Genomic DNA, 18,242 nt, shown 5'->3' with positions numbered 1-18,242 from the left:
GGGAACCACTGATCTAAATCCTGTGCAAACGGATTTTGGGGAAAAAAAGAGTAAAACACGGGTCGACTTTTTCAGCTTTAAAAATAACTTCTTCTCCTGTCTGAAAAATCCACCCACCCTCATACACTGACAGCAACGAAAATTAGTGTTTTCAAAAAAATAAATTTGTACTTTTTCTTTCTCATTATCAACAGAATGTGTAAAAAATGTCGTGAGAGTTAACATTTTATAAGAAAAATGTAATAATCCAATTTGATATAGCAGTAAAGAAATCACAGCAACATCATGTTTAAAATAAGATAAAGATGAAGTGATGAAGACTGTAAGAGGCAGAAGAGAAGGTGAAAATAAAACAGATATTTACTATGCGCATGTCTTTGCAGTACAGCTTGGTGAACCAGGTGTTGTAGGCAATGGATGCCACGATGACTGCCAAGTCCCTGGAACACACACACACACACACACAGGAAAACATGTTACAAATTAAATCAAAAGTCTTTAAAATTAGCCAACTCCATCTGCTCAGAACATTTGATGTCACTGATCCATAAATTCACATCATCCTCGGCCAAACTTCTTCTTCTTCTTCTTCTCTGCTGCCCGTTTGGTTTAAAGCAGTTTATCACGGTGACAAAGAGGAGTGTGGGCCGGACTGCTTTCTAAAAGATGACTGATACTGCAGTCACACGGAGGAGGAGGAGGAGGAGGAGGGGGGAGTTAGGAGGGGGGACAGAGTGAGAAAAAAAAAAGAGAGAGATGTAGAGATGGATGCCTGGGTCAGTGGATTATTCAATAAAGCCACAGCCTGATCCTCAACACTGCTTCATCCACTGATACACAGACAGACCGAGGCAGCTGCAGGGGACCAGGTACAAAGTCAAGATGAAAAAAGAAGACACAGGTTTGGAGTTTCAGAATCCTCCCAGGTCCAACTGCAGCCACTCTGCTGCTGCACCTGCAGTACATCAGCAGACAAACAGGCAGCAGCAGCAGCAGCAGAGGAGAGTACGAGCCCAGAGAGGCATTAAAGGAAAAGAGGAGGCGAGAGAGACGACATGAATGAAAGAGTAAGGGTGAATTCTGGCCAGGGCGCCTCCTACTACCAGGAACTGCAGCAGCAAGTTGCTTTTTTCATTACCAGTGCCATCAGTGTGTGTGTGTGTGTGAGCACATGTCCACATTCATCATCACCGCTGCCTCTTGACTCGTGTGCTGACAGCAGGACGTGTAATTGACCTCTGTGATGTCTCACTCCGTCTTGCAGCGTGGCGGTGGAGACGTGTTTGACGCAGCAGGTCAATCTGTCGACGGTTTGATTCTCTATCTCTGATGCAGTGATTCACATGTAGGAAAACATGAGGTCAATGAGGAGGCGGTACCATTAACACTACTGCATTATATACCCTGGAAGAGTGTTTCTCAACATGGAGACCTGGGACCCTTTGGGGTAATCCTTTAAATAAAATAATCCTTTCTTTTGGATTCCAAATTCATATTTGCACACTGCTACCACCCATGTAAACTGTGGGCTAATAAACTGATGTCACCTGATGACTGTGACACATTAGTGACATCACTACTGCGTTAACTGACAAGTTACTGTCAGATGATTGTACTGTATCTGTATCAGATGTACACAGTCCACGTCTAACCAGATATTCCTGAAGTCATTTTACAGAATGCCTGTACAGACTGCACTGCTGGTAGGTAATAAAACAAATCTGTAAATGTAAACACCAACAACAAACAAATCCTTTCTGTGAAGAGAATGTGGGAGGAATGAAACATTCTGATCCAGTGACTACGGAGCTGCCAACAAGCAGACTGCAAACACTGCATAATCTGCACAAAGCCGCAAAGAGTCCGACTCATTTATATTTAATATCTCATTTGTAGGATCCACAAGAATGTGTACCGAGGACTAGCATCATTCTATAAGGTCAAAGGTCAAATTATTTGTTAACGCCGCCACCACAGATTGCCTGGTGGTGAGGACAGGAAGGCAACACATAATGAGTGTGTTCAAAAAGTGCAGGGTTTTCCTTTTCCTTTCTAGATGAAGTCGACAAAAAAGTGAAGCCCCTTCAGAAAACAGGGAACGATTATGCAAGAGAGGAGGGAAAGGAATTGATGAAAAATTCAGGGCTAGAAGATACTTAGAAGTGGAGTGTGAGCAGAGCAGAGAAACTGTTTACTAATGTGAGGTTAGGCCAACATGACAAAATAAAAATAAAATCTTTTATCCACTAATACAACTTAACAAACCATGAACTTATCCTTGACCTAATTCACAGCTGATTGTGCCTGTCTAGCCAGAACATAAAGGTCTAGCCTGAAGGGGTTAATGACGTCGAGTGGGTAAGAATACGAAACGCCTTAAAGGAAGGTCGTAAACCATTCCCAATAAAACCGTCCTCCATAAACAGGCGGCGTCCTCTCAGGACGGTAACCATGCTCAGAAGACTTAACGTAACAATTTGGTCGAAGACAAAGTCTCGAAGAGAGACAGACAGAAGGTCAGCAGAGGTCGACAAGATATGGTATTCTTGCCTTGCGGGTGCAATTAATATTTATGGCAAATACTTGAGCCAGAGAATGAACAAAATCGGGTCGGCATCTAGGCAACACAGCAAAGGTCAAAGGTGAGCGGATTTAATGGGAAAGCGCTCTCTCAAACTGTTAAATATTAATCATTCATTTCCCAGCGACGCCTGCTGTTCACGCCAACCCACTGTTCTCAGGGTGGAAAAGTGAAGCGTGAGATTGTGATTGAGCAACAATCCTGTAAAGACTCAATAATGGGGTTCTTCACAGAACAGGAGTCAGGGGCTGCAGCGGTGACAGGTGGGGCAGATGGCAGCAGTGAGCTGTGGAAATACAGTCCTGCTGCAGGACAGGGAAAAAACACGGGGGAAAAAAAGAGGCAAAGTCACAGAGAAGTTTGACATCCCACCCAGAGTGTGTGTGTGTGTGTGTGTGTGTGTCAGTGTGGAAGCAGTCAGTCCAAAAGGTGCCCTGAAAATGTCTAGGGGCAGCAAAGCATAACAATTTTTCACACAAACGGAATAACAGCACACACACACTCAGTTTCCCAGCTATGAAGGTAACGCTGCATTTCTGGAACCCTGAGCTCCAGTCCTACTAGAGGGAGGAAGTCGAAGATGAAGGAGATCAACAAGATAAGAATAATCACTCCTTTGATTGTGTGACAGAGGATTTACACCTTTTACTTTTCACCACCAAATCTGGGATTTGGGGGACGATGGCATCGAACGTGGAAACTTCTACATAGCTGCTCTGAAAAACCCACTTTAACCTCGGCTAAAATACTGTTTAACCAGACATAAAGTCCTGTTTTTTCCTCCTTCTCCCTAGTCCAAAGTTGTGGACACCCAACTCCCGTCCATGTGGTGGATATGAACCCCGACCCTCACCCCATCTACTCAGGTTTTTCTTTTTTTTTATTGTTAAACAGTGTTGTTTGTGGCTGAAAGGCTTCTTCATAACAGAGGGGGAAATAAAACCCAGGACAGTGAAGAGGAAGTGGATAACAGAGCCGCAGGACAGTGACAGAGATAAACAGTGTCATGTTTCAGTCCAGCAGAGTGATGGGAGACACTGTTTGGACAGACAGCAGTCAGCAGAAAAATAACTGTCCTGTCACTCACGGTAACGAAAGACGCGGCAAAAGATGGAAGATGGAAGAGGACGGGAATGTGATGGGATGAAGTTTGCTGGACCGCAAGCATCATCTGTCACCTGAGGTCACATGACGTCCAAAGTTTAATTTCTGCACGTTTTTCTACTCATTTGTTTCCTTCACAGTTCGATCTTTGATCTTCTTCACTGTGACATCAGTCGGTCCAGAAAATCAGAAAGAATGACTGAGCTGGTTTTTGTACTAAACTTAAAAAAAACACAGGAAGCCAAACGTCTTTCACGCTCCCTATAAAATATCAGAGGAAAAACAACAGCGATGCAGTGATTTTTGCTCTCAATATACCACATTAATGTATTCATGAGTTGCCGCCGCAATCACACGTCCATGAATGGGCTTTTGATTTACCAGCGCTGCAATGCTCTGCGGCTGTGATGAGACGTATCTTTTCAAGTGTGAATGTATCCTCTCCAGTCAGGATTGTCGCTGCTGCACAAGGAAGTAGAAATATCGCACAGGCCCCAGGGCTCCCGAGGACACGACCGTCCCCAAAAAAAATCGAACAAAGAAAGCCGGGCTGAATTCTCTATCTGCACGTCAGGCTCACAAGTCTTTTTTATGATCGGCATCACTCAAGTGACACATGTGCTGCTCCTCAGTATGTTTGAAAAGGGAAACAGGAGACTAGGAAGGATAACAGCAGGAAGGAAGAGGAGAAGACATATGGCATCGTACAGCTGTTTACGAGCCCTGGAATCTGCCTGACAAGAAAATGCTTCCACGTCTCTGTGATCTTTCCCAAAGTTTAACAGAGCGGAACAGAAAGTAAATCAGAAGGAGAGTGAAGACCCGAAAACTGTGAGTTTACAAACGTGGTTATTTGTCAATAGACTCAACTAATGCCACCTAAGACAACTACGGCCTCGGCCACGGAGGAGATACGTCACCAAATAAGTAACCAGTTTGAAATATCTGTTAGCATTCACCCGGCTAACAAGTCACCTCCTCAACCAGAAGAGGGCAGAGTAGATGTCATTCATCAACATAACCACAACACCATGTTCTACCTCAGCCCAAATAGTCCTCCTCCTTACTGTGTGCAGTCGTACATCGATGCCTTTATGCCAGTACGTTGTTCAATCTCCTCCTCCTTACTGTGTGCAGTCATACATCGACTCATGCCTTTATGCCAGTACGTTGTTCAATACCTTTGGGACAAGTGGCAGCAGAAGCGGCAGAAGCCTGGCATTACAGTAAGACAGTGGTTAACCAGAGAGGATAACCTTATAAAATAATAAGTGTTGAAAAAGTTCAAATACCACAGGTTTGTTTTTTTACGTCTGCAGAGAAAAATATTTCCTCAGAAAGACTGTGGTATGAAGAAAGGAGCATTTAATAATGCAACAGGAAACCAAGTCTGAACAGAGACCAGGACCAGGACCAGGACCAGGACTTGATAAGACTTACTACCTGGACAATTAAAGTGATGTAGAAGCTGTCGAAGTCCTGGAACGTGATGCGTTTACACTTGTGCAAACTCATCAGAAATTATAATGAACTAAATCTAAATAATTGGTGGAGTCAGTCACCCAGCTGTGTCAGGGGGCAACAAAAAGACCCCACACCAAATAAAGGGAATAAAGTGCACGTCAAACCTCTGCTGGTGTCAACTGGTATATTAACAGTGACAGAACTGATAAATATCTGATATAATGAGTCTGGGTCCAATTACCTGCTGCCCCTTAAATGCCTCCCTCCCTCCCCACACACCCCCACCCTGGAGGTGATGTAAACAGCTACAAATTAACACTGAGGTTATAACCCTGTTGCCTCTGTTTCATTATAAACTCAATGTATTGGAGAAACAATCTACACACACACACACACACTGAACTGCTGAAGTTTGTGGTTTGTAGTTAATTGCATTTTGTCAAAAACTTAATGTGTTGTTATCACACTGTGTGTGTGTGTGTGTGTGTGTGTGTGTGTTGACATGACAGGAAACTGTGTCACCTGCTGTCAAGGTGGCTGAAATCCAGTAGGTTGAATTCCCTGTTGTCCTGAGAGTGGTAGATAGTGTCAACATCCTGGAGGAAGAGGGAGAGACACAGAGACACAGAGAGAGAGAGAGAGAGAGGGATTAGAAAGAAATCGGTAACTGTGCATGAGAAATAAGAAAGAAAAGTTGGTAAAATTCCCCAAAATATTCTGTTCATTTTTGTTGATTTTCTTTGGCTGTAAAATATTTTTTTGGTGCTTGAAATTAGATATTTAATATGCAAGGAAATAAGTTTTTTTTAAATTAAATTAAATTAAATGTAACTGTTGAGCCATAGTTTTTTTTTTTTTAATTAAATTAAATGTAACTGTTGAGCCAGCTTCATTCTCACCCACTGGACTTCTTCTTTGCAGCCGATCCCGTTGTAGTCACAGAGAGCCTCGTAAGTCTCAGAGAAACCTCCTGAAACAAGACGATTCATGAGGTGAAAGGTCAAACAGCAAGGGTATTTATGAAGGTACAGACTTTACAGAACAGGAAGTCAGAGACAGGGATGGTCGAACGGAGAGTGAGTTTGAGATTAACAGGACTGTGACACTTAAATTAGACCTGGTCCGACTCTGGTCCACTGATCCACATTCAGATGAGGTGAATCAAAAAGACTGAAGTCGTCAACGGTGCATGTGGGTGTCCACTGAACATTATTTTTTTCATGCACCCGTGTGTGTGTGTGTCTGTGTGTGTCAGGAGGCAGCAGACTGACCACAGGTCTTCTGGGCCTCCAGCGACAGTTCAGACGTTGGTGAAAACTTTTGGTTTCCTTCGGCCTCGTCTCCCTCGGCTCGACAGATTGGAGGGCTGAAAGAACAGGAAGTCAGACAGGATAGGTCGGCTGTGGTGATTAAAGCTGATTACACTGCAGATTCACCGATTATTCCATCATCTGACACATTCATAAATTAACTCCTTATACGAGGACTTTCTCTTTTGAGCAGTGTAGGCAAATTTAGACACATTCAAAACGATGAGTCAAAGCTGGACTTCAGCCCAAGAATAAAAATACTGATGTCACACATCAGGCAGCAAGCGACACACAGTGGTCTCAGACAAAGACCCCGCTCTGTCAAACTGAATAATGGGGTCACCAAAGTCATTAAGGTTCTATCCTGAGGCCACCACAACTGTCTGTACAAATACGTAAAGCAATTTATCCAAAGGCTGTTCAGATGGTGGTGTCGTGTTGCCGTCCCCTGGGCCAAACGCTCGTTAACCATCTTGGGTGAGCCGTTTTCAAATGCTTGCCTTGATGAGTCTGGATCAGAGTGACTCTGGCTGTAATTACATTTTTGTTAAAAAAAAAAAGAAAAGAAGAAAAATCTAATGATAAATATTAAGCTTTCTCTTCCGACTTCTCCCTGAGCTGCATTGCCCTTGAGCAAGACACTAAACTCTCTGCAGCTTAAGTGAAGCACTCCAACACCCCTGAGACGGTGCACTGATACAACAGCGCTCCCAGGTATGACTGATGAAATAACTGCAACCATCCCTCCCTCCCTGCACTCAGCCTGCCAGCTACTGTTCTGAATAAAAACACCTTCTCAGACAACGCTGTCACGGACGCGCTCCACAGGAAGGAAGTGACTTTTTCTTTCATTACAGCCAAAATGGGAATTTAAAGGTCTGTGATGTTGACTGTGTTTGTGACACTGCTGTCGGAGCAGATACTGTACTGTCTGCTAGTTTCTACACTGCCTGGTAAACATCTGTGACACAAGGCCAGGAGTGCTGGAGTCTCAGGAGGACATAGGCAGTAACAGCAGGGGGCAGTGTTGGAGGGGACGCTGTTCTGTTTCATCTACTTCTCTTTTTTTTCTCTTAAAGTTAGAGTTAAAGTTATTATCCTGAGAGCAAAGCTGGGTAAAAACTGATGACAGCGTTTGTAACGTGAAGAAAGAAGCCGTCATTTCCCTGATAATTACAGAGACAGAAACCTTTCTTTCCACCAGGATTGGTTCAGTTTATATAATGACAGCATCTAGAAAGTAAATAAAAAAGAATTCACTCCATAATCACAAAGTCATCAACATTTATGCAGATGACACTGCGTCGGACTTCTTCAGCTTTTTGATAGGATTACAAAGCAACACATTCCAATCATCACTGTACTGCCCCCCCCCTTGTCCCGCCCTAATCCTATTTGTCAACGAATGACAGGAGACACCTGACCATGTCCATGACCTTAATCCTTGTCTCATCTCAACAAACAGCCGACGTCCCTGATGTGTAAACACACGGTATGTGTGTGTGTCCCTGTTATCTTCACCCTGTCGCCACTGTGTAGGTTCCTTTCCCAGCGGCTCCAATCAGTTCTGAGGCCTTGTGATCCAACCTACAACAACATCTCTTTCTGTGTTTCCCTCTCTTCTTTATTCTGCCTTAAATGTTCTCAGCAGAAGCAATTCTCCAGCCGCCGCTCTAATGGAAAAAAGCCATTCTGAGAGATGATAGAGTGTGGAGATAACCGAGCGCAGGTCAATGGACGGAGGAGAATCAATGGCACTGCAGATGAGGGAATACACACTGTACATTCACTGGGGCTGGGGCAGCATAATGTACGGGTTGGGGGGATTCAGACTGGAGGAGTGAATTTATCCCCCTGCTGGTTTCATACCAGTAATGACTGCTTTCACTCCATAAACTCCATAATCTTCAGTGGTGGTTCAGGGAGTGAAAGCAGTATGGCTAGCTAGCTAAATATAAATATATACTGTATATAAAAACTACCCACTACACACAGACTGCTGTCATGTAGCGGCCCACTCAGTGTCAGACGGCTGATTCAACCCCAGCAATTGTTGGGCGTTAATCTCAGCTGTGACTCAGACGTTGTTTGGACAGAAGCTGGAGCGGCATAAGAATACATGAAGTGCTGGCCTCCAAAGTGGAGTTGCCAGATCTGCTCTGCACTGCCAGGTCCTGTTACTGTCAACAAGCTCCTCCACCACACAGTCCAACACACACACACCCAAAGACTTGACAACTGGCTGCAGGCAAAGATGCCCAGTGATGCTTACGCATAAATGGAGTTGTTGAAGATCCTGAAGAGAGCGTAGTTGATGTGGCTGACCATGTGATCCAGCTGGTCCTGGTTCTGAAGTCTCAGGGAGAAGGTGGTCTTATCTGTATCGATGATCACCTGTGGCACAAGGACATGAGTTTGAACCGTCGTCACAGCCGAGGACGACGCGTCAGTAAAGACATCGGTCTTACCTGGTGTTCTGTGTAGGTGTTCATCGCTCGGATCTCCAGGAAGTTGAAGGTGACCTCCACCTGAGGTCAGCAGAAAGACAACAGTTCATCTGTTACACAGGTCCGACAACAAGATTATAACCACCGAGGTTCTTACTGACTTTTCAAGGTATTTTCTGCCAACAATGAGGTTTGTAATGTGCTTTAAAATGTGTTTTTTTTTTTTCAAATTAAATGAAGAAACAATAATGAGGTAATATTCCATTTTTTTTTTTTTGGAAAACTCTAATAGCGTATCTTTTTTAAAAGACTCATTACCTCTCAGTAGTAGAACTAATTTGAAACTATTTATTAAAAAAGCAGCGTATTCTTATCTTTCAATGAAATGATTTTCACTACAGTCGTTATCTTCCTTCTGTAACTCACACACATTCCCACTGCGAAACGCTTTTTTTTCTTCTGTTACTTCTTTTCTAAAGTACAGTCACATCAAAGCAGGTAAATAAGAGCCTGGAAATTCCACTGAGAGTGTGGGAGGAGCGGGGGGTGTGTGTGCATGTGTGTGGGGAAGGGGGGGGGGCATTTACCTTGGTGGGCACTTTGACAGCAAAAAGATACAGTCTCCATGTAGCCAGGACCTGGGGAAAGAACACATTTATTTTTCTGTCTCAGAGCAGGAAATGCAAAATGCAAATGGCAGCAAAAAAAAAAAAAAAAAAAATAGCGTGGCGCAAACACTCCATAAAGAGAGCGGATCATCTCTGCGGGTCAGCAACGCAGCCCGAAAGTCACGTTAAGCACCCTAGACATTAGCAAGATAATGATGATGCTGCATGTAAGCGCCTGTGTCAAAAGAAATATTATGGGTAGGCGGCAGGTCATGTGACAGTCCAATTTATTGGTCTGCGTTGTGTTGATGAAAAAAAAAAAAAAACAACAGTGTAACATTTATTCAACAGATGCCTCACTGCGTCAGGGAGGAAACTAATGGAGAGGGGAGCACAGAAGGAGGACAAAGAGGACAAAGACGTCTGGGGGGGTGAACTAAAGGAGGTGTGATGGTGCCAAAATATTTAATGGAGTCGTGGACACAGAAAAAAAAAAGATAATTGGGATGTGTTCACATTTGCCTGTGTAATTAATCCCATTCATAATTCAAAAACCTATAATTAGCACGGACCATTGATGCCTTTTCACCCACTCGTTCTCTAAGACTTTCTCAGCTTTTCTCTCTGATTCCATTTCTGGCCTGTCAATAATTCCCGTCACGGCGTCCTGTCATTCCTCTGATTTTTCTCTTCATCTCCATGGAAATCTGTTCTTTTAGTCCATATTCTTATTTAATCCTTAATCTCCCTGTCTGGTCTGCTCCCAACTACACCCCCACTGCCCCCCCTCCCACTCCAAACTCCAGATTCCCTGGTCGTCCTTTCCCGTTGCAGTTCTTTCTATTCTTTTCTGCTCTGTCGCTTCTAATTCCTCCAGGCCCCTGTGTGTTGAATGGCTAATGGCGCCCTGCAGAGTGGCGGTGAGAAGAAGAAAGCAAATGAAACATGCACAGAGGAGGGAGGAGGGACAGATACAGACAAGGCCGGGGAATAACAGCACTGGATTTCTCCCTTTCAATAATAAGGTTTTTTAGGTTTCCTTCTTCTCTGCTCCAACAACTTACAGAAAAAAAGAATTGGCCTCAAAGATAAGCCCCGTTTCTTTACCAAACCTATATCCATAATGGACTCCCGCAGAGACGAGACAGAAGAGCGAGAACAACGAAAAGAGACGGAACGATCCCCCCACCGGTGAAACATCCACACTATACCGTGGGATTGTACGTCCAGGTAAGTTCGCAAAACGTTTGGTGTGTCTGTAACTCCGGGAAGGAGAGGAGAGAAAGATGGGGTGCTGAGGATTGTTTTAGAATCCGTGGAGAACAGGGGGTGAGAGTCAGAGTGAGTGGACTGAGAGAACCAAAGCGTACACTGGTCATATTACAAAGGCCTCCCAGATTGACAGGCGCCGTCATCATGTCAACAAAGGCATCAATAACACAGACTCTGTGACGGCGGCCGATGCGATCGTCTGATGCTGAACACGGACTCCTGTGTAAAGTTTCTCTTCCTTCAGACAACTGAGAGATCATTAGAGAGGATCAATACTCCAGGTCTCTGTAATGTATGTACTCTGGGTCTGAGCAGCAGAGAGCAGAGAGAAAAAAAGAAAACAGAAAACAATTCTAACAGTACTGTTCCCAGAACGATGTGCAGAGAGGGATAAGAAACAAGACCTGGATCCTCTGATGTTAGGGATGATGATGATGATGATGATCAGATATCAACTTCCTATTTTTCTAATCTAAATTCTCAGGGGTCAGAGGTCAGTTAATGGCTAATTCAATGCGACTAATTTATTTATCCTGATATTAAATATCTAAAATCTGATATCCAGTTCCTACGGATCTGGGCTCCAACTTATCTCCACGCGGTACAGCTGGACTGCAGCCCATTTTTGCAACACTAAAAAGTCTAAAGTCTTACAAACAGAAAATCTTCAGCCATGGACGGAGCTGAGGACAGGTAACAATCTGAAGAGGGATGAGGGAGGAGGTGGAGCGAAGATGATGGGATCGGGGGGGTGGAGAAGTGGGCGACGGAGGTGTCCTCACTGAGGTGGCACGCTTTGGATGCTCAAGTTGAAAGACACGGCGCCTGAAGTAGACAGCGTTGAAGTGTGTGTGCGTGCATTGAAACATTAAATGCATCTCTAACTGGATGTGCATATATTTGTGTGTTTGTGTGTGAGTTTGTGTGTGTGCAATCGAAAGGGCAGAGAACGCGACGCTTATATTAATCAAAAGATGTCAGGCTCTGCACATCAAACAAGACGGGGAAAATCAAAGTATGACTTTTTGGCCCTCTGGTGTGTGTGTGTGTGTGTGTGTTGCAGCACAGCCTGTGAGTTAACAAGCAGAGGATCAGTGCCAGATTTGGCCGCCTGTGGTATTTCTGGCTTCCCCACAAGGGCATTTTAAAATACACACACACATAAACATACACACAACAGAAATGTGTGATACAGTATTTGTAGCAGTCAAACGTCCCGGTGCAGCACAGACACAGTTATGGCTCCTGTGCATGTTTATAATGATGCACCACAGCCCAGTGAGCTGGTCTGTGTGTGTCTGTGTCTCCTCTAACGGACACGGCGGCCAATCATCCGTCAGTCTGTCATCCAACCTGCACCTGTGTGTGAACTTGACAGGAGGTTTGTAATCACATGTGGCCTGGGTTTTAAGTGGACTTCAGAAGGGCTGGACGAGGGCTAAAAATGAGAACAGAAAAACAAACCCTTAAAAAATGTGGAGAAGTACAGGCTCTGAATCAAGAGATAGTGAGGCAGGCACTCTGAACCCCAGAGGACTCCTTAAAAAGAGAGAGACAAAAAAATAGAAGTTGTGGAAGAAAGCAAAGTTAAGGTTGAGAATGTAGAAATGCATTAGTTGCAGGATTGGGTGGAAATTGGCGGAGAGAAAAAGGTGGCGGAGGGGAAAATACAAGGGGTAAGCAGTGTTGGAATGCAGGCAGTAAATGAATGAGGTGGGGGGGGCAGAGTTAAACTGACTAATGGTCAGGGTGGAAGATGAATAGAAGTGCAACAGAAACAGAGGAGGATTTATTTTTAGTTCTTCTTTCAGTATCATGGGAAAAAAAGAGGGCAGTCGTCACGTTTCACAGACTCCACCCCGGGCTTTATATGCATGTGATATGATAATCAAAAGAAAACACAATCCTAATTACGGCACAGAGCTGTGGTCGCGCTCCATCACACAGTAAATCCAGGACACCGGCAGGGAGAATGACTCCGTGCGGAGCTCTGCTGAGGCCGAAGCCACAAACGGACAATTGTAGATGATGTGTCGTTAATGTTCCCCCCGTTACACAAGCATATTACATTAAAAAATGGGAGGCATGACAGAGAGGGTGAAATGAATACTGGAGTCTGCCTCTGTGAATCTGCACCAGTCTGAGAACAGCAGACTCATCATGTTATTCAGCAAATTCCTTTTTTTCTCCCCACTACATTACGAGATTTCAGTAGCTTAAATAAACCTTTCAGTAAGTGGTCATCCAATCCAGAAATCTGAAAAATTAAATGAGCAGGAGGGAAAACTAAACATCACAGCCATTTGGTTCAGTGCCAGTTTGTCTAAAGTTGCTTCAGAATCAACATTCCAAGTGCAATGTAACCAAAACCAACGCCAAGAGTTCATGTCTAACGGAAACGGCTAAGACCAGGTATACTGACATTATTCTATATATTTACATATATACTGTATATACAACTTTTTGCTTCCCTCTGATGAAAAAAATAACTACTAGCTAAGACGAGCCCAACCTCAGGGCTCCAACAACGGCTACAACGTCTTAAAAATGGACTGCAAAATAAAAACAGTTAATTTACTGGTCATAAGTATTACCAATGTTTGCTAAAGGAGAAGAGGAACGGTCAAGTCGACGTACCCAAAAACACAGCACCACAGCCTGAAGATGATCACACAGCAGCTAAGCAGGAAATAGTTTAAACGCAGCCAGACAATATCTAAGGATGAGCTAAGTGCTATCCTGAAGTAAGTTTAGAAAAAGCTAAAGGAAAACAATATGTGTGTTCTATGAACTTAATCACACTGGACTTTTGCTGAAATCTACCAGAATTCTCCTTTAAGACTGCACATATTTCAGGGTTCTTTTTTTTTTACAGACTCTTGTCTTGGCATTGGCGTCAGGGCTGCATAATTCTAAGTTCATGGAGCAGTGCTAATGAAGTCACAGATGCCAAGAAAAGAGTCTCTGGAAAGTCTCTTCCTGCCTGTTCCGGCCTGACATTGCTGCTTGGCAGAGCTGCTCTGCTCTGTGCAACAACGAGTTGAAGACGACGCTCCGTCACCTTCTCTGTCGGCTGTCAAACAGAGATCAGACCAGTCGACCAATCAATGGATGAAATAAATCAGGAGAGACCACAGAGTCAATTAGAATGTACATTGATTCATTAGATGCTGCATAAGTACATCAGGGTGAATACTCAGTGCAGTACCTGAATTTAAGTTTTTTTTCTGTCTTGAAATGCTTATAAATCATTTGTCAAATTAGGAGGAAATTAAAGTGTCTACATTTTAACTTTGCCTAATCTGAAAAGGCTGTTGGATTCTAACAGTGATTGGACAGAACCGCCCACTGAGTAAATAAAAGGCTGAGGTCCTTTGTTCCTCTTTGATAGTGCAAGTGACTTCTTGACTCATTCTGTCCAGCTGCTATAATTTTTTCGGCTCCGCCGGATCCGAGACGGCAACGACAATGTGTGTGAAATTGCAGAGTGCACATGGCAATCTTGATACAATGAGCTAAGGTCACCATCACACCAGGGTCACAAATCAGCAGAGGCGGGGGGGCAAGACTGCTCAGAAATTTCACAGTCCTGCCACGGTTCAGTGGAAGAAATAGAATTATTTGGCAAAACAATTTAGACTTTCAAACCAATACACAATAAATAAAGTCTAAATTAAATTTTTAAATTTTGAAAGAAAAAGAGTCTACAGCGTCAACTAAAGAACTAGCATAAAATTAGCCAAAAAAAAAAGAAGAATCATCATCATTTAAATACAATAAGTGATGATGTATAATTATTTGTTATACATGAAGAAAGGGTTTTTATATAAGCAACTCTTAAAATCTTTGGTTAAGTAAAAAGTCAATCAAATGTGCAGTGCTGAGGAAGTGATACGTTAAGAATATTTAATATAAATATATAATAAACCCAATGAATACAGGGAATAGATTATGTAATAAACATACGTACTAAAGGGTTATTAAGTACAGGGAATCATTTATTTAATGTGGATCAGTGTTGCTAGCATTAATCTCCATTATATATTAGCTCCTCTGCTACGTACACAAGCGCCACTCTTTACATTAGCATCATCAACTTGACTTCAACCCTTAGCCCCCCCGGAGGGGGCGCTCACAAGTGGAACCTTATCAAAACTGCAGACCCAAAGTGGAAGGACGAAAGCACCCAAGTGTGCCTGGGACTGTTGAACAGCAGCGGTCTAGGCCTGTAATGGGCTCATTATTAGGTGGAAGTGAAGGAGAAAACGGGGCAACCGATGAAGACATGCAGTGTAATTGGCAGAAGAGTCAAACTGGCAACTGGGGCATCGAAACTACATCACTGAACACCCCCCACCACTTTATCCATTCCATTCTCTTTCTTCTAGTGAGAAGCCAAGCGCTCCCCTCCCATCTATCCCTCCCTCCCCCCTCCATCTCACGACTCCCTCCTCTCTGTCTTTGAAGATGCATGGTTTTCTGAGTTGGCTCTAATCTTCAAATAGGGTGATCTAATAATGGCTGCAGGACTACGTAAGTGAGCAAGTTGTGATGCGCGGGGGCATGTGTTCCTACGTAGATGCCCCTCCGTAAAATGTCAGAGCGTCTGCAGGAACAGTAACATGCATGTCCACCGCTCTGGGTGTTGCTCAGATGTCACACTGAGTCCTCCCTCAAGTTGAGCATGATGGGTGGAGGGAGACAGGCCTGAGTGTGTGTATGGCTGATGGCTGGTACATTCAATATACACAGACAGCATTTCCCTCAGGGGGGTGGTGTGGAGTAAAAGGAAGAGCAGGATGCAGAACAAAGACCTCTGTAGGGGGACTTCACTGCAAAAGATTTTTCTACAGAGCCAGAAAAGACTCACTGTTAAATTATTTTAACTGGTTTAGTTCATGTTCACAAGAGAAAAACATAAAATGGGCCAAAAGTAATTGGGGGTAAAAATGACTTTTATATAATCTGATATATACCAGCCAACGGAAGAAACATCCACAGAAGAAAAACTCATCATTTGCAGAGGGTAACTGATAATCATTCAGTCATTCAGTAGAAGACTGAAGCAAATTATAAATGTACACCATTGGTGTGTCAGTTCTCAGTCAGTTCTCAGTCAGTTCTCAGTCCGTTCTCAGTCAGTTCTTAGTCAGTTCTCAGTCCGTTCTCAGTCAGTTCTTAGTCTTCCAGGTCATTTATTTCTAAGTTCAGAAGCAGGAAACTGCTGACTGACGTTTCTTGGAGAGAAGTGGGCACCTGATAAAGTGGTGGCCATAGATTTAAATAAATCTACTTCCTGCAAAGTTTACGAGTTTGATTTACGAGAAATGATTTAAATAAATCTATTTCCCGCAAAGTTTACGAGTTTGATTTACGAGATTGTTATGTAGTTATTTTAACTCTTTAATCTCCTTCTGTCATGACAGGGAATATAGGAAGTAAAGCCTTTAAAATTCACAAAGTTCAGTTTGTAGAAAACAATTTGAAAATCCAACTTCCTTTCCTTGCATATTAAGAAGACGACCCTCCCAAAGACCAACCGCGTCGACTAACTACTACAGTGTTTTTTGCATAAAATTCATAAAGACCATTACAAACTCTATTTACCAGCTCTCTGGTAGTTTGTTCTCCATAAATCTGTGTAATGCGTCCAGTAAAGTGAAAATATTGCCTTTCAGGGGGAAGACCTTGACAACGAGCTAACACCGAAGCCTATATCCATCTCCTTCTCTTTTTTTCTCCCCCCACACCCTCCTTCTCTGAGAAAACATTCGAAGCAACATCAGCGGCAGCAGCCAGGGCTCATTTGGATGGTTTAAAAAAAAAAAAAAAAAACTCTCATACGGCGGAAGCCTAATTGAATTGGTTCTGATGGAAACAGGAGCTCAATAACCTTTTACAGGTTGGAGTAAAGTCGGAAGGACACAAAGTGGAAGTGGAAGAAAGTGAGAGGTGACCGGGGTTGGAGTGGTGAGGGGGGAGGAAAGAGAAGAAGGGTGGTGATGGGGAGGAGAATAATCGAGATGGACAGATAAGGGGGAGGAAAGGGAGGGGACAAAGAAAGATGACAAAAATAGGAGTGGGGGTGCGGTAATGATGGCGACAGTCGAGAGAAGAGGAGAAGAAGTGAGAGATGATGTGATGCTCTTATCAGCTGGTCTGGTTTGGTTCTTTTAGAGGAGGAGGAAATGAACCGGCGTCTGTACGTAGCAGACGACCATCAGTCGTCGATCGGTCGCTAACGCAGCGGCGTAACGCACTGATGTTTCAGCTGCAGTGGCCTTGGACGGCACTACAAGCTGCCGACACAGCCTCCAGCAGGCAGTCACACACACACACACACACACCCACCCACTGGCCTGTGGCATTAAGACCCTGCTGCCACATCTAATAAACTCTGAGCGTGAACTCCATCGGCGGTGGCACGGTGTCCACCTCACTCTGCTACGGCAGCGTCAGTGTTTAACACGATTTCCTAAGTGTCAGTCGTGTGTTTCGGGAAGTCTAATCGGTGGTTTCTGGTGCCTCCTCCGATCAATCGATTTTTAATTTGGTCTGTAACAAGCCCATGTCCTCGCCGTTCCACACGGCACGCCTCACCTCACCAACAGGAGACCAACTTCCTTCATCCACAGATCTACTGCATCAAGATCTACACCAAGTACAAGACACTGTACTTATTAACGTGTTTAAAAGAACCAGATTACGTAACAAACATGTATAATAAATGTGAACTTAACACAGAGGACGATCATTGGAGAACCATTAATCTCTATTATACATTAGCTCTAACTGTCAGCAGCTTCTTTAACTACCGAGAAAAGCACCATTAAGGGATATAGTTTGACTCCACCTACTCCAGACTAGTCAAATGCCACGCTCAAATATACAGCAGTCCTGAAACCCAACTTGACAGTTTTATCAAATTTCTTTGTTGGTGTTTTTTTGGTGTTGAGCAACATTTACAACAAAGTGGAACAGTGTGAAAATATTTTTGTGTTGTCTTCTACTGCTGTCTCTGACTTTTTTTTTGCTTGCTTGTCCATCTGACACAAACCAACCTACGATCGGAAACTACCTCACAACCTAAACCTAAACTTAGCACTAGCTAGGCTACTTTAGCATCCAGGTCTTACCAGAATCCTGTCTTCAGTTTTCCCACTCCTGGTGTCCTGCTTGATTGCTCGCACAAACTTAACAGCTTGCTTGTCCAGCACCTTCCTGATGCTCTCTGGAGACGGAGGAAAAACACAACAGAAACAGCAGATTTAATTACATTATGTACAGTAAAAACATTCAGGGATGAAGAAGTGCCACGCAGAAAAAAAAAAGTCTTCTATCTGCACATAAAGCTCAAGGATTAATGAAAGGTAAATCCAGAGGGAAATGAAGGCAAAAAACGATGAAGGGGCGGGGCAGTTTTCTTTTCACTCTGGTGGTAATTACTTTCTCTTTA

At 43.6% G+C, this 18,242-nt stretch overlaps 1 protein-coding gene across 9 annotated transcripts in view; it reads right to left on the bottom strand.

Moving 5' to 3' along the window:
* carmil3 (capping protein regulator and myosin 1 linker 3) overlaps positions 1-18,242 on the bottom strand; it is a 62,693-nt gene that overhangs the window by 34,805 nt on the left and 9,646 nt on the right. For all 9 annotated transcript variants that reach the window (XM_025052370.1, XM_025052369.1, XM_025052367.1 and 6 more), the window contains 8 exons: positions 17,923-18,017; positions 9,494-9,544; positions 8,928-8,987; positions 8,732-8,853; positions 6,421-6,515; positions 6,049-6,119; positions 5,672-5,745; positions 365-440 (listed from right to left, as the gene is read on the bottom strand). In XM_025052370.1, coding sequence (XP_024908138.1) covers positions 365-440; positions 5,672-5,745; positions 6,049-6,119; positions 6,421-6,515; positions 8,732-8,853; positions 8,928-8,987; positions 9,494-9,544; positions 17,923-18,017 — 644 coding nt within the window. The remainder of the gene's footprint in view (positions 1-364; positions 441-5,671; positions 5,746-6,048; positions 6,120-6,420; positions 6,516-8,731; positions 8,854-8,927; positions 8,988-9,493; positions 9,545-17,922; positions 18,018-18,242) is intronic.

The sequence above is a fragment of the Cynoglossus semilaevis genome, chromosome 20 (assembly GCF_000523025.1).
Source record: "Cynoglossus semilaevis isolate Cse_v1.0 chromosome 20, Cse_v1.0, whole genome shotgun sequence".
Classification (NCBI taxonomy): Eukaryota; Metazoa; Chordata; class Actinopteri; order Pleuronectiformes; family Cynoglossidae; genus Cynoglossus; species Cynoglossus semilaevis.
The sequence above is the reverse complement of the archived record's forward strand: the minus strand, read 5'-3'. Positions and strand labels throughout refer to the sequence as shown.